Source organism: Dermacentor variabilis, chromosome 3, assembly GCF_050947875.1.
Source record: "Dermacentor variabilis isolate Ectoservices chromosome 3, ASM5094787v1, whole genome shotgun sequence".
In the NCBI taxonomy this organism is placed as follows: domain Eukaryota; kingdom Metazoa; phylum Arthropoda; class Arachnida; order Ixodida; family Ixodidae; genus Dermacentor; species Dermacentor variabilis.
In genome coordinates this window covers 153232943-153248839 of record NC_134570.1, presented here as the reverse complement: position 1 = coordinate 153248839, position 15897 = coordinate 153232943, and the positions used below count along the sequence as shown (strand labels likewise).

General features: G+C 46.8%; 3 protein-coding genes and 1 long non-coding RNA gene across 6 annotated transcripts in view; 1 reads left to right on the top strand and 3 right to left on the bottom strand.

The window, feature by feature from the left end:
- The window catches only part of LOC142574817 (heparanase-like), a 56855-nt gene that overhangs the window by 14996 nt on the left and 25962 nt on the right, over positions 1-15897 (bottom strand). The window lies entirely within an intron of this gene.
- On the bottom strand, positions 5508-7737 carry LOC142573833 (uncharacterized). The gene is made up of 2 exons (XM_075683070.1): positions 6035-7737; positions 5508-5522 (listed from the first exon to the last, which is right to left on the bottom strand). The coding sequence occupies exons 1-2, from the start codon at positions 7682-7684 to the stop codon at positions 5508-5510; spliced, it is 1665 nt and encodes a 554-aa protein (XP_075539185.1). The 5' UTR covers positions 7685-7737.
- Positions 8180-14376, top strand: LOC142576409 (uncharacterized). Of its 3 annotated transcripts, XM_075686536.1 has the most exons (5): positions 8180-8504; positions 8586-8714; positions 9026-9121; positions 9708-9767; positions 9825-14376. In XM_075686536.1, the coding sequence occupies exons 3-5, from the start codon at positions 9068-9070 to the stop codon at positions 9882-9884; spliced, it is 174 nt and encodes a 57-aa protein (XP_075542651.1). In that variant the 5' UTR covers positions 8180-8504; positions 8586-8714; positions 9026-9067; the 3' UTR covers positions 9885-14376. The 3 variants fall into 3 exon arrangements, with proteins under 3 accessions (XP_075542651.1, XP_075542650.1, XP_075542649.1); XM_075686535.1 differs by having other exon boundaries at positions 9708-14376; XM_075686534.1 differs by lacking the exon at positions 8180-8504 and having other exon boundaries at positions 8515-8714.
- On the bottom strand, positions 13964-15853 carry LOC142576410 (uncharacterized). The gene is made up of 2 exons (XR_012826840.1): positions 15568-15853; positions 13964-15027 (listed from the first exon to the last, which is right to left on the bottom strand). It is a non-coding gene; the product is annotated as an uncharacterized LOC142576410 (long non-coding RNA).

Below are 15897 nucleotides of genomic sequence, written 5' to 3'. Positions count from 1 at the left end.
TATGCACGTACCTTTGTTCAAGATTCTGTGTCACCTCTGTGTCGTTCGCTAAACAGCTTCGCTGCTCATCCACACTCACAGAGTGGAATGGCTCGTGAATTTTTTTCGACACCACGGGAAAACAGATTTTTCGACCCATGAGCCACATAAAGGGACACTAAAGGCAGATATTAAGTCAAGCTAAAGTGATCGCTTAGTGCTCGAGAATCTCTAAGGCGTCAAGATTATCGTGAACAGAGTCCTAATAATAGAGAAATTTAGGTAAATGCAGGACATGGTTAGGGACTCCCCTGGCACATTCAAGTACTTGCCAGATGACGAAAGCACGCCTCAGTTAAATTCTGTCACTATCACTCGAACATTCGTTGCAAAAAACATCCTTTTATTGAATTATAAGACGAAATAAAATGCTACTTGACCTGTTCTATTTCATTTTAAAGAACTAATTGAAAATACCCTTGACAACGACGCAGGCGGTCAAAATGTATCCTTTTCGCTCGATTTCGCGCTGCCCACGCTTTCGCGTTTCATTAGTTGGTTACAGCGTAGTACTGCGCTGGTTTTGCTGGCTCGCAAAACTCGCAAGAACGCAACGCAGCAGAGAATTCACCTTCCATGTGATTTCGCGGGATGCCCGTACGGTCTACGTCACTTGACCAAAAAATTCGCAGTTCCGCCGGAAAGGCGAAGCACTGATTGCGATAGCAAATTAGTAGATAGCTGTACGAAATATAGAGCTTTATCGGCCGTATAAACTTGCAAACATTCGCTTACTAACTAAATTAACAATGATAGAATGTGTAAGCGTGACTCAGCGAGGTCGTAGAAAGAAACAGACGCACGGAAACAGCGCTCTATTTTTGTCTCTGTTTCTTTCTACCACCTTCTTCAGTCGCGCTTACATATTCCATCATGGATTCAAACCAACAAGCCCGTCAATCTTTTTAACTAAATTACCCAGCATGGTGTCCCGCGTGGAAACGTAAACATGAACGCGCATCGCTCGATGACAGCGGAAACTGTCTATGAAAACGCTGGAGGTAGGAATCGCGGCAGCAGCCGTGAGCTAATTGACCTCTGTGCATGTGTCGCTTCAAACCGTACGAAACGTCGAAAGCACAGCGCATGCGAAGCTACCGGCATTACGTGCAGTCTTCAAACACCACAGGTCGCTTTGAAGATGAGGCCCGCGCGGATGTGCACTTTAGCCACGTTTCAGAGCGTTTTCAAGACACGCGAGCGCCGGTAACGCGTCCCTACGGCGTCCACTAAAGGCGCCTCTATGGAGTCCGCGATTCGCGTGGCCAACGCCGTGGTAGACGCCGCGATAGTCTCCACTCTGTACGGAGCGGCGGACGAGGAGGACATCAAGGCACCGTAGCAGCCGCCGAAGAAGAACGGCCATCCTCCCTTGCCGAACACCCCTGTCTCGCGCGCCACTGGAGAGGGCACGCATCCGATCGAGCCGCGTTCCTCGCTCGCGCACGCGAGATTGAACCACAGAACACCTGAACTGAACCTTCCACAGCGCAACGGAAATAAGCGTAGCGGTGGCGTCGTGAACTAAAGTATGCGACCACAGATGGCGCTGTACAACAGGAAACGGAAACGGGGTTTTGCACAGTAAAGCCGTGTTCTGTGGCAGTAAAGTTTCGTTCGTTCTCCGTCCTCGCTTCACCGTTGGAACTTGAAGCTTCTCGGACGATGATCGGCAGTTGTTGATCAAACGCAGGCAGGAAGCGATGAGATCAGATGTACAAGAAATATTTATAGGTAAACTTTTCTACATACATGGCAGGTAAAACAAATACATTACAAACTTGAACAATTGAGAAACAAAGTCTCACTCTTCGACTGTCTCAATGACTGTTAGAGCCCAGACTCGTTTTAACGTACATAGTACGGAGGCTCACTGATCTATCAGCAATCCTGATTTCAGCCAAGTCTCAGGGACAGCATGTCGTCCCGATTTTTATAGCCCAAATATACAAAGAAAAAAAAAGGCGGTAGGGCCGTTGGCCCGTCCCACAGGTTCAGTTGCCAATCAGGGTCAACCGTTTGTTAAGCCACAACCCACAGGGATGGGCTTACTCTTAAAAATAAACATTGGAAAACAAAGCTCTTTTCCTTCTTCGCCAAAACTCCGTTGCCCTCTCATTTCTTCGTAGTTAGTGACGGGCTCAGCAAAACACGCCAGGCCCGAACAAGTTATCGCTAGACCGTTTCAAATCCCAACGGCGTCTAGGCCGCAAATGTCTCGGAAGCAGGGGCATCGATACCACGTAGTGCGGCCGTACTCAAAGTTTGTCCGCGTGGGAGACTGATGGCCCTCCTTGTCCTTCAAACTTATTGTCTACAAGACAAAGTTCTCCGAGTGCGTGTTTCCAGGACGCCGTCGTCCGAATGCACTCTTTACGTGTGCACCGCATTCCTACAGCGTGCACTGTAAGCTGGCCTTCGACACCATACCGGCAGCCGCACCCAACAACAAGGCTGGCGATTGCGTTCCGGACGCGTAGACGATTAGGTCCATGCTCACTGCATGCGGAACGGGGTCAGAGTTGCTAAGCCCTTCTTAACCTCGGCGGCGCCTCCAATTAGTCAGGCACTCGGGAGCCACACTCACAATACCTTGTACAGCGGTCCCTTTCAAGGCTGGTCTGTATGGACTCGTGTGACCGTCGGCGGACTGCCAACACCGTGTGCACAATGCCGACTTCCCGGAATCGGCACTCGCCCACCTGGCACCTGCCGCGACGCGTCACCCAACACCGCGCGGTGCCTGTGACCCCACATAACACAGCAACTGTCGCCCGGCTGACACGGGGGCAAGTGAACCCCCTCTCTATGCACAAAGCACGTGGCCGATTCGTGACACTTAAGAACCCGAACAATCAGAGCGACCTTACACGTCCCTCGTAAAGAGTATACTGGGCTCACAATGTGCCCAGCTATACTACAAGAGCCAAAGGGCGCTGTATCGTAAAATTTAGGCTCTGAAGGTTCCGTCAAAGAAAATTGACATACGCCGCCCAACACGGGTGCTGCGGAGCCCGTAAGGAACAGGAAAATGAACTAAAAAGACCACGAAAAAAAAACAATTTTCGCACAGTGATAAAAGAAAAGGGCGAAGGCTCAACACATTCATGGCAGTGAGCATGCAAAAGAAATACTCATGTAAGTACAGGAACACTTTCCAACGCGCTGCACAGCACAACAGCAGAAAAGTGACATATACAGGGTATATACATAGTATGTACACAGTCTTATAACCCTCACACACATAAACGACAACAACCACCGAAAGTTCCATCAAGGCTGAACTGTCCCACGCACACGTCCTTCGGGTGAACGGGAACATTCACGCCTGTCGTAGCTGGCATGGCTGTTTCTGTCTATCCTTTCTTTTCTGCTCTTTACTCGGTTGGCTCCCATGAACGATTCGAGAGCCTTGACAATGCATCAGCGTTGGCGTTACTTGTTCCTTTCCGGTGACGCACCGTTACATTGTAGCGCTGTAGTGAAAGCACCCATCTTGCTAACTTGGCCCCCTGCGGGGTGCTGGTTGTCAAATATGACAATGGGTTATGGTCAGAGACAACATTCACCACTGCTCCGAAAAGCCAGTAGTCAAATTTCTTGAGTGCCCAAATAATAGCAAAGGCTTCTCTCTCTATAGTCGACCAGCGCGCCTGTGTCGGGTTAAAGCGATGGCTAGCAAAAGCGATCGGCTTTTCTTTTCCGTCCGCTGACATTTGAGTTAAACAGGCACCGGCCGCCGTCGCCGACGCATCAGTGAATAGCCAGTACGGCTGATGAGGCTCAGGAGTGTTCATGGCGACAGCCTGACAGAGAGCTAATTTCAGACTTTCGAACGCGCACTGCGCTTCTTCCGACCATGGAATTGAATTAGGAACCCCTCGCCTTGTCAAAGCTGTAAGCGGGCTAGCCACGTCGGCGTAGTTTGAGACATAGTCCCGATAATATCCGCAAAGCCCCAACAGACTTCGCAACTCCTTCTTTGTGTGAGGTGGCACAAGGCCTTCTATGGCAGCTATCTTCTCAGGGTCTGGCGCATGAGTTCCAGAGCCAACTATGTGTCCCAAATAGCGGATATGAGTTTGCGCTACCTGGCATTTTTCAGAGCTGGCTTTCAGCCCAGCATCACTTAGCAGTTTAAGCACTATGTCTACATGCTGCAGGTGTTCTTTCCAGGTATTTGAAAAGATTGCAATGTCATCTAGGTATGCTGACGCATAAGCTTGGTGTGCAGCCAGCAATGAATTAACCATCCGTTGAAAGGTAGCCGCAGAGTTTTTCAGCCCAAATGGCATTACCTTCCATGCGTAGTGCCCATCATGTGTCACGAATGCCGTGAGATGTTCGCTTTGGGGTTCCATCGGTACCTGCCAGTATCCTCTCCTCAGATCAACGACTGTTATAAAATTCGAGTGACCAACTCTGAAGATCAGCTCCCGTGGATTGGTCATTGGAAAGGCATCTACTCTGGTCACGGCATTAAGCGTTCTATAATCGACGCACATGCGCACTGACCCGTCCTTCTTACCAACACACACAACCGGGTGTGCAAATTCGCTCTCCACCGGATATATCAGGCCCAACTCAAGAAGCTCTTTCACTTGCCTACTAACCTCTTTCTTTAATAGTTCAGGGACTCTGTAAGGAAACGTCCTCTTTGGTTTACATCCTTCCTCCAGTTCGATGCGGTGCCGCCCTACTTGTGCCCTCCCAGGCTTTCCGTCAAAGACGCAGCGATGTTTCTCAAATACCGCCTCGATTTCCATGCGCGCATCTGAACCCAAATGAGCTAGCTTGTCTTCAGTTATTGGGTGCTCGCTCACTGAAGTGCATAGAGCTTGCGGCGCGTATTCCACCTCACCAAATTCTCCGTCTTCCTCGAACACTACCCCCACATGACTCACTCTAGCGTAGTACGGCCTGAGTCGGTAGCGTGCACTACCGAAGTCTTTCTGTCATTTATTTGCAAGCGATACGAGTGTTCTCTCTCTCTCCCAATAACTGTGAAAGGACCCAGCCACCTGGCAGCCATCTTGGTTGCCCGATCTGTGTCAAAGAGGAGTACTTGGTCCCCGACCTTAAATTCTTTAGTCCGTGCCCTCCTATTGTAAACTTCAGCATATTTGCTCTGGCGCTCGGTGCTTGTCAATTCAGCTACACTCGCGGCTAGTTCTAGTTGCTCCCGCAGCTGCTGCAAATACTTGGCAGGTTTCTCTCTCAGAGTTGAGGGCACCGCGATCTCACCCGTCCAAGTTTGCTGCAATATTGATAGGGGCCCATTTGGGTTTCTACCATACAATAGCCTGAACGGCGCCACCCCGGTAGTATCATGCGGCACTTCGCGATAAGCCCACAGAACAAATGGGATGAGCTTGTCCCAGTTTCTTCGGTCCCGCTCCATTACATGATACAACATATTTTTGAGGACTCTGTTCCATCTCTCAACCACTCCATTGCTCTCAGGGTGTTCAGCAGTGGAGAACCTGGGTGAGCAACCCAGTTTTTCCAACATTAGCTGTGTCAGTTGAGCTTTAAAGTTCGTGCCTTGGTCTGAACAGATGGTTTCCGGCACTCCAGTACGGCTGAAAATCTCCTGTAAAGCCTCGCATGTGGCCCTCGCTGTCAGGGATCGGAGCGGCACTACCTCAGGCCATCTCGTGCAAAGATCGACAAGACACAAAGCATATTTGTGGCCCCTCGCAGATGGCACCTCAATAGGCCCAATGATGTCCACATTGACCACCTGAAATGGATGCTCCGGTCGCGTAAGCGGCGTGATGGGGACTTTATCGCTCTGACGGCTATCTGAACGTGTTTGACACTGGTGGCACGTCTGACAATGCCCAGCGATTTCCTTCTCCATTCCTGGCCAGAAGAAACTGTACTTTATCCGGAGCTTCGTCTTTTTCGGCCCTAAGTGTCCACCCCACAATGACTCATGCGCGAGCTGCAATACCTCATTGCGCTTTTCTTCTGGTAGGACCAGTTGTCTGACCTTGACCCCCGCTAAGGAATCCCAATGGTACAAAAGTCCATCTGACACGAACATGCCAGCTTTACCGTTTCTCGCATCATTCCAGGCCTTCTTCAGGCTTTCATCGGCAAGCTGAGCAGCTCGAAATTTCTCCCGCTGACTGGGCACCCCAGTGACATCTTGAATGAAACTATTCTCTTGCAATACAGGGATGTTGTCTGTCGTTTCTTCACAACTTAGGCCGCAGTCTGGCTCATTGTGATCAACTATTTCGACTGATCGAACTCCAACGGAATTGGCTACCCGCGGAATACTTTCTCGTCCAAACTCGTCTTTTTCCTGCGCCTGTAGTAGTTCCCAATCTTCCTTTGACAACAGGCAGTCAACCCCCTTTGCAAGTTCGTCTGTAACCGCGCACACCAGATCGATCCTCTGCGGTTCTATCACAGCGCCCGGGCGATGCATGCCTACGGGCAGCGTAGCTAGGTTAGCTCGAATGGTCTTTCCGAATGCCGACTCGAGCCTTACTGTTCCCGATGGCTCCTGTAAAACGACGGGCAACATGCTTTTACGGACGACCGTTATCTCACTACCTGTGTCCAACACAGCTTCCGTTGCTATATCCCCGCACATGATATGGATTAGGTCCAGCTTTGACCTCCCTGAGCTAGCATGTTGAGCTAAGATTTCTACTCTAGCGCTAAGCACCCTTTCTTGCTCTGGTAGAGGTTCTTCACTTACAACAGCAACCTTCTGTACCCTTTGTTTTTGCACAGTCGGTGCCTTCCCCTGTTGTTCTTTATTTGAAGCTTTTGGGCAGTCTCTGGCTAGGTGTCCCTGTATATGACACACGTGGCATTTTAAATTTGTCCTCTGCGGGCTAGCTAGTTTTGCTTGCTGCGTCAATGAGGCTGTTGAGGCTGGCTTAGTTGCTCGTCCTTTCCCTTTAGCTTGCTCGAAAGTCTCCAGCACTTTCGCCACCTCCACTGGCTTAAACCACTCTTCGCCCTCCCGCAAAAGAACACATTCAAGGGCTTCTGAGCTTAGACTGGCTTTCATACGGTCAGCGACCATAAGCTCCGTCATAGCTTCTTTTGTGTTTGCATGGCGAGATTGAAGGTAATAGGCCAAATAAGTTCTAGCTCGGGACGCGAACTGAGCCCAAGTTTCCTCCTTTCGTTTAGATGCCTTTTGAAACCTCCCCAAGTATTCAGCTGGCGTGAGCTTAAGTTCATCTAGTACCGCCTTCTTTACAGTCTCGTAATCCGTACATTCCTCATCATTGAGGCTACGCAACAGATAATGGACCCGCTCAGTCAGCGCTGGCATGATCAAATGTACACGGCTATGTGCTGGTACTTGAAAAGATGCAAACAACTTTTCGACCTCATCAAACCATATCGGAACGTCAGCGTCACACGGCAACCGGTATGCCTTAAGCACTTTAGCACATTGTGCTATTCCATCCGTGATGGCACCGCGCCGATCGCTTCCTTCCGACACCGAAGGCGGCCTGCCCGACTGCTCAAGCTCCACTCTCCGTAGAGCAATGCGCTCGCACTCTAGCTGTAGGCGCACCTTTTCCAGCTCCAGCTCCAGGCGTCTCACCGCCATGGCTTCTGGATCCGTCGTGCTCGGAGCCTGCGCAGCGCCTTGCGCCTCACTATCCATTTCAGTATCCGACGTCTCAGACTCGGTCTCTCCGACGCGTTGCAGCTCCTGCCGTCTCTGACCCTCTATTTGTCCAGATGCAGTATCAATGTTTATGTTAGCCTCAATCGCATTTGCTGTTCTGCGCGTGAACACCATTAACCTCACTGAACAACAGCCATGCCAACCTCGACAAAACGCAAGGAATCCCGCTCACCCGTTGCTGCTGGGGGCGCCGCCTGACGTCCTCGTCCAGATGAAGTGCAACCCTTGCGGAATTGGCTGGTGGCCCTCTGATGCCTTGCGCCTGGCTCGCTGCTCGTTGTGGGGCTTGCCGATCCTGTCGTGCTGCGCCAGTAAAGTTTCGTTCGTTCTCCGTCCTCGCTTCACCGTTGGAACTTGAAGCTTCTCGGACGATGATCGGCAGTTGTTGATCAAACGCAGGCAGGAAGCGATGAGATCAGATGTACAAGAAATATTTATAGGTAAACTTTTCTATTCGCGCTTTCCAGAAACGCTAGCGCCGCCGCGCGGATCTTTTCGGAAGCCGGGAGGGGGTGATGGATTTCTCGCTCACGCGGTTTCTGCAGCTGCGTTGGCGTACTTGTGCTCTTCGTTATGGAAGAAAACAGTCGACGAGCGAAGAGCAACCGCATGTGCAGTGTGCCGCAATGCACAAATCGTGCAATTTCCGGAAAAGTGAGCCTGCACCACTTTCCAAAAGATAAAAAACGGAGGAAGTTGTGGGCGATCAAGCTCCGCATCGGGAAGCAAGTGAGCGAAGAAATGGTCGTATGTAGCGATCATTTTAACAAAGACGACTTCTTTTGGGGCCACCTTGGTGAGTAATTGACTGTTGCGATGCTCTCAATGATTTCATTTTATTCTTGTGGTGAGCTGATTGTGAAATTTTGCCTTAAAGACGGGTTGAAGCCCTTACGAAAGCGGCTGAAAAGAAACGCCGTGCCTTCGCAAAAGATCCCTATGCGCTCCCACGAAGCAAGTGTGAGGCCTAGGGTTCCCCGAAGAAAGCCCCCCACAGATTCTCAAGGTAAGTTTAAGTACGCAAGTGTCACCGTTTATTAAATGTTCTGCCTGCACTCGCGCTGTTTCGGTAAATATTCCTCGACGGTGCCTGACGCTGCGTAGTGAGCATTTCACACTAGCGAACGTATTCTGCATCTGTTCTTAGTCGTTCTGTGTGAAAATCAAACAGGCGGTCAATGTGCAAGGCGTTCGCTACTTTTTTTGGCTGTAGTGAAAGTTGTGTACCGATCGGAGGTACTGCGCAAGCGTTTGTGATCTTGTATTTGTTTTGCTTGGTCTTAAAGCATCTCTTCTATTGACCTAACAATGTTGCAGGAAACGAGGGCCAACAGGACGACGTATCTGAAGTCGTCATTAATGAAGATTGCGCATGCGAGCTTCCTGATAATTTGGAAGAAAGTGAATACAATGGTGAGAATTTTTTTTCCGACCTTCGCACCCAAGTTTTGATGATGCATAGGCGTTATCGCATGTTTAAGTTTGCCGTTTCACCAAACAAGGCGAGTCCGGTTGTGCAACTGCAAAGGGCAATATATCGAGAGTGGTATCGCCGAAAGATTTTGGGCACCTAGATAAATACACGTTCTACTATTAAGAGACTAAGGCTTTTCTAATGTCACCTTAGGCAAGTAACCTACTGGAGTGACTCTGATGCAATAGTGTTCTGTGTGTGTGAATGTGTTTTTTTCTATGAATGTGTTTTTTTCTATGATCTTTCTCACTTTTTGTGCTTTTCTTTGTAATATTTCGGCACCCCCCTTACCCTTTCACCTGTGCACCAGGTTAGCAAAGTGGATGTTTACCTTCCAGGTAACCTCCCTGCCAACCTCCCCGCCTTTCGCATCTGATACTTTCTCTCTCTGCTCTTGAATTTTAGAGCAAAGGCAAGCCAGTGCAATGCATCTTGTTTTATTTTGCCGTAGGACTGAATACACCGTGTTGTAGGACACTTCACATGGTTTTATGAAGGATTTAGTTCACCATCATTGTATTGCAGACCCACCTGTGCAGGATTGGCTTCCCCCCCTTTCAAGCTCTTGCTCACGAACAACAGCAGGTAACTTTTTGCTTAAAACTGTACCAATTTCGCTCTAAATTTTTTCTTGCGTTACAGAACGAGACGCTGCAAGGGCACTTGTTGAACTTCAAGAGCTGGGCCACACACCTGAGCTAAACAAATCCGTTCAAGTGAACTCACTGGACTTCACACAAAAATTTAGGATTTCGGACGTGCTTCTTTCTGATGCTCACCTAAACACTTTGACTGGCGTACCTTCTCATGCACTTCTAAACAAGATTGTTTCACTCGTAGAGAAGTATGAGGCGGCAAATAGGATGGAAGCTTCTGTGAGGGACAGAGTTATTTTGGTGTTCATAGTTCTGAAACAGGCTATGTCATTTTCCTGTCTCAGTGTACTTTTTCAATGCAGCATTTCGTCCATACACAGATATTTTGTGCACACACTGCCTCTTGCTGCTGCAGTGCTGAAAGCTGCCATTGAGTGGCCTTCAAAGGAGGAAATTTTAAACAATATGCCTTCGCACTTTAAACAGTATCCGAGAGTGCGAGGTGTTGTAGATTGCACAGAAATCCCAGTTGAAAGATCTCGCTGTGTGAAATGTCAGCTACTGACATATTCACAATACAAGTCGACTTACACTGTAAAATTTCTCATATGTGTAAGTCCAGCTGGCACAATAACATTCATCAGTGAAGCATTTGGTGGACGAGCCTCAGACAAAGCCATTACAGCTGAGTGTGCAATACTGGAGAAGTTCGAGTCATTCACAGATGACATTATGGTCGATAGGGGTTTTTTCATTGATGACTTGTGCACTGCCCGTGCAATTGGCGTAATTCGGCCACCTTTTGCTAAAAAGGACTGCCAGTTTGACCGCAATGATGCCCTTAGGACAGCTGATATTGCTAGGGCACGGGTTCATGTAGAACGAGCAATACAACGAGTTAAAATATTTAAGCTCTTCAACTCAACTCTGTCCTGGGAAATGCTGCCTTATATCAATGAGCTGTTCACAGTTGCGTGTGGGCTAACTAACTTGTGCGCACCAATACTGGCTGATGATAAATTTCAGTAAGCACGCTTGCAAAGCTGACACAATTCATCCTCATCATTGCAATCCTATTTTATGTCCACTGCAGGACGAAGGTCTATCCCTGCGACTTTTCAATTATCCCTGTCCTGTGCCAGCCGATTTCAACTAGTGCCTGCGAATTTCTTAATTTCATCACCCCAGCTATACTTCTCCCGTACTCGACTGAGCTTCCTTTCTCTTCGCACCCATTCTGCAACCCTAATGGTCTACCGGTTTTCTAACCTACGCATTACATGATGTGCCCAGCTCAAATTTTTCTAATAATGTCAATAAGTATATTCGGTATCTTTGTTTGCTCTCTGATCCACACCACTATCTTCCTGTCTCTTAACTATATGCCTAACATTCTTCGTTCCATCGCTCTTTGCGCGTTCCTCAACTTGTTCGCAAGCTTCTTTGTCAGTCTTCACGTTTCTGCCCATATGTTAGCACCGGTAGAATGCACTGATTGTATACCTTTCTTTTTAATGATAATGGTAAGCTTCCAGCCAGGATCTGGCATGTGCTCCAACCCATTTGTATTCTTTTGCTGCTTTTACTATAACTTCGAGATTGCTGGTGCCATTACCCTGCTTATCTTTTAGTGCATACATCTTGGTTTGACCTACGCCAAGCTTCCTTCACCGATTTCATGCTGCGTCCATCTTTTACGGCTTTTTTCAGTCTTTATCGCGTTATAATTTCGAATCAATTATTTTCGCCTTGTTGATCAGTTTTGACAGTTTCGCAAATTCTATCTTATCTCTTGAGTTGGACACTTTCATTCTTTGTCGCTTCTTTATTAGGTCCTTTGTTACTTGGGAGAGCTTGCCTACTGGTTGCCTTGGTGCCTTGCCTCCCACTTCAATTGCTGCCTCTGAAGCCATCCTCGTAACGGTTTCATTCATTAGCTCTATGTCATCTTCATCTCTGTTCTAAGGCTGCATATTTGTTTGCAACTACCAGCCTGAATTGGTCTGCTTTTACCCTTACTGCATCTAGATTGGCTTGTTTCTTCTTGACCAATTTTAATCTTTCCCTGTTCAAATTGAGGTGAATCCTAGCCCTCACTAACCTATCAGTGTTGATCAGACACATATTGCTATGGTTAACGGAACACAAACTGGCGAATGTTAATGTTACTTTAACAGAACAATCTCTTTTGGTGTATTTTCCACTTAATTTGTGCGACATCATCAGCTGTTCAATTATACATACTGTCTATAGTATGCGCTGTTGGGTCAAATAGGCGTGATGGTTATTTTTTTTTTATTTTTTCATCACTTTGTCGTGTACATTGCAATGTGTGACTAAGTACAGCTGTGAACTTGTGGGCATTGCAACCACAAAGACGTGAAGAATGTGAACCGAGAGCAGGTGGCAAATATACGAGCATGCGAGAGCCTCGCATGTGGCATACATTTATTTGCAGACAACCTATACAAATGGAAGTGATGTGTACACATTCAGTTAAGAGACATATGAAAGTTGAGAGGAGGGCGAATATCAACATTTTCTAACAAATAGTAAATATTGAATATCACATAGCAAAACGCAGACACACATTTACAGGAGGAATGTTTATTGTGGTATGTTTATAGGTGTGATACGTGTACTGACAAGTAAAAAAGAAAGCAGCCAAGTATATCAGGTACAAAGGACCAGTTATAAACACAGAAGCACTAATTTTCAAGTAAAAAACTACTTGTATTCGCTCAAGTACTTTAGAGTGACTGCAAACAAGCTCTTCAGGAATTATGAGCTGCTGTGTGACTAGCTTTTCGAAGAATGCAAAATAAATAGTTGCTTAAAAAAAGGATCAACAGCTTTCTTCTCTTTTTTGCAACATGTGCACTGTAGACACTTGTAAAGGTGTCATTTGCAGAGAAAACATCACAGGTTGTAGAGTAAAAAATGAAACTCCATGACTAGACATCCAAAAGCACTAAATGACAGAATACAAGCAAAATTTGCAGCTGGCCATTTATGCATATGCTGCAAAACCTAGAACCAAACTTGAACTCCTCATTTTGCTTCTTCGATGCTTCAAAAACTCTTGCCATTTCAGTTCTCACAATTTGCTATACTTTCCTTAGCAGACATTGAACAGTAAATATAATTAACAATTGCTTAATTGCTGCTACATATATTGCAATTCACGGCGGCCGCATTTCGATGGAAGCGAAATGCGAAAGCACCCGTGTACTTAGATTTTCGTGCACGTTAAAGAACCCCAGGTGGTTGAAATTTCCGGAGTCCTCCACTACGGCGTGCCTCGTAATCAGAAAGTGGTTTTGACACGTAAAACCCCATAATTTAATTTTTTAATATATTGCAATTCGTAAATATTACAAAGTACTGAATAGCTTTTCTTCTAAGTATCCCCCCTCCCACTGAATGGAAGTGATCAACAACGAAAAAAACCTATGAACACCAACATACTTTCAAGCCTTGCTAATCTGCACAAGCTTAGGTAGTACCCTTTTGAAGTAGACATACTGCAGCCTGTCTACAAGTGCCTGAATATGCTCGGTGTCTCTCGGCACATGAATGACAAGGCTCTCAACTTTCGAATATACTATAAAATGACACAGATTCATGTTAAGGAGGAGCATGCCCAGTTGAACCTGGGAATAATACTTGTGAGCACGTCTCAATGCATAATTTTCTCCATCACACACAATAAATGCCAGCTTCTTAGCATTTACAAGGTCTTGTATGCTAGAGTGCTTGCCTAGAACAGGACACTTCACTTCCAGCAAGATGTTCGTTCCCCTCTGCTCACTTATTCCATCCGGGCTGTAGCCAAGCCAAGGAACATCTGGAATGACGACGAGTCCCAGCTTGCTCACGCTTTCGTTATGAGTCTTCTCGTACTCTTCAAGTGCAAGAGGCTCGTTGTCTTTTCCATACATTGTGGCTTCATTTCCCTTGAAAGGCTCCCTGCAGTACAGCCTGTCCAGCTTTGCTTCCCAACTGCGTGTACCTCTTTCTTCAAACGTGTAGAGTTCTCTGCAGATGCTTCCAGTAATTCTTTTTTTTCTTTCGCTGTGCCACAGAGTGGATGACTGATCAGTTGTCTCGCGGCATATTTCCCTAGCTTTGGCATAGGAGAGGCACACATTTTGAAGATAGAAACTCTTTTCATTTTCATTGAGATGTTCAAGAGTAAACCTTTTCAGTACTGTTTTTTCACCATCTAGCACCGATTCAAAAAATGAAAATTTTGTGTGCTCTCTCAAGTAGCAACCTTGTGTGAAAATTGTGTCGATGGCGCGGACTATGTTCAAATTGCTAGTGAAAGGGATTGACTTTCTTGCACGAGTTTTGTGTTTTGCCAGTGCAGAATTTGGTACTGCATCGATAAGTTCTTTCCTAATCAGGGCTTGAACATCTTCAGGGACACTTATTGGTTGAAGCTGCTCGACGTGGCAAAACAAACTAATTGGCCTTGGTTTGTAGATGCTGGCGGCACTGGCACGTCCCCACTGTTGTTGCACATCCGTGCATGACAATGCATCCAGGGAAGTGGCACTTGTCCTGTACATCAAAATAAACATACCTTGCTGAAATACTCTGTGTATTGGCTTTTTTCTGCATCTTTCATATGATTCAAGAAAATGTTTCCTAACAGTGTCGCGATGGGGCTAGTTGGAATTCTATGATGCAACTTGGTAGTGCGGAAAAAAAAATGAGACAGACGGGAACCATTTCAGTTTTGAGTTAGCGCTTGTGTACATTGGTTCCATTTTGTTTCATCCTTTGTTTCCGTGTTAGTAAGTTACATCAACAATATTTTACAGCAGATTCAGAATCAAAATCCTACAGTAAACAAATAAAAAAGCCCAGAACGTTTAAAACATTTCTGGGCATTCTGTGGTTATTAATACAGCCTGTGCCCACCTGAAGTGACTGAAGCAACACATACTCAATTGATTGCTGTGTGCATGTTCTTGAAACTCTGTTCCTAGTGCAACAACAAGCCCCAGATGGCATTGAAAAGGCATCATTGCCACTGACTTCTATGTTCGCCTTTTACAATGTGGCTCTTAGTTCGACATAAGGTAAACATATTCACTGTCACTTGATGCACATTACAGGCAAGCCAACTAATGAAAATAAATAAACACATGATGTATAAAGTTTTACCTGTTCAAATATATCAAAGTGGCAAACAAATGTTTGCATTGACCAGAGAGACCGGCCTTGCACGTGCATTCTCCCTGAAAACAATCAAACCAATGTTAAGCACGCAAACGACCTTAAAACCGCGCTAATTATTTACAGGGCAAATGCGTAGGCTCCCACATGCACATTGAATTCTGGAAGCCGAAAACAACACATTGGTGCTTTTATGACACTAGAACGACGAAATTGCGCGTTTAAGCCCGAGAAGTAAGTAAAAAAATAATTGCATTTAACGCGTTGCACTTTGGCGAAATCGCCGTACAGCACGCGAAAACGCTAATCATGCTGGAAACGGGGCGCGCTGGCACACCTCATTGTCTCGCTCATAGCTTCTAAATCGGCACTACTGAAATGTTTCCGTGTTACCTGGCATTTTTAACAAGCATTCCACAAATAAGCCATTGCAGGGAGCCATGAATGCACATAACGTCATCAATGCACACAACGTTTATATTATGCAGCGGCATGAGGGGTACTGCGCTTTGTTTACATCCGAGCGCCACCAATTAACTGCTTGGTGTCAATTCTCGTACATCACGTATATCTTTAAAAAAAACGTAAGGTGAAATACTGACCTTTACGGCGCCGGTTTCATTGCAGACTTGAACTTTTATAGTATGCGGGGGGCCTCTCACGGCGCTTGTCTGCAGGCATAGTGACTCGACCTCGACAGCCGCGCTTGTCGTCGCTCGTATACCGCAGCATATTATATGGCCAGCGTTAAACGCAGCCTCTCCTTCTACAACACATCTCTGCGTTTCCTTTGCAAGATCAAGGATCGCGCTTAGAGATACTAGAGGCCCGTGAGCCGCCTGCACCTGTAGACGCGCACGCTTTCGTGTCGGCTCCATCACCTCTATCCCCGCCATATTGAAACGTTCTCCGCGCCCCCTATTCGCGCTTTC

Bases quoted from the DNA above. Each gene is read 5' to 3' on its own strand.
- LOC142573833 (XM_075683070.1), bottom strand. From the start codon at position 7,684: ATGGATAGTGAGGCGCAAGGCGCTGCGCAGGCTCCGAGCACGACGGAT.
- LOC142576409 (XM_075686534.1), top strand. From the start codon at position 8,525: ATGCTCTCAATGATTTCATTTTATTCTTGTGGTGAGCTGATTGTGAAA. The intron at 9,122-9,707 runs GTGAGAATTTTT...ATTGTATTGCAG, and splicing joins GGAAGAAAGTGAATACAATG to ACCCACCTGTGCAGGATTGG. The intron at 9,768-9,824 runs GTAACTTTTTGC...CTTGCGTTACAG, and splicing joins TTGCTCACGAACAACAGCAG to AACGAGACGCTGCAAGGGCA.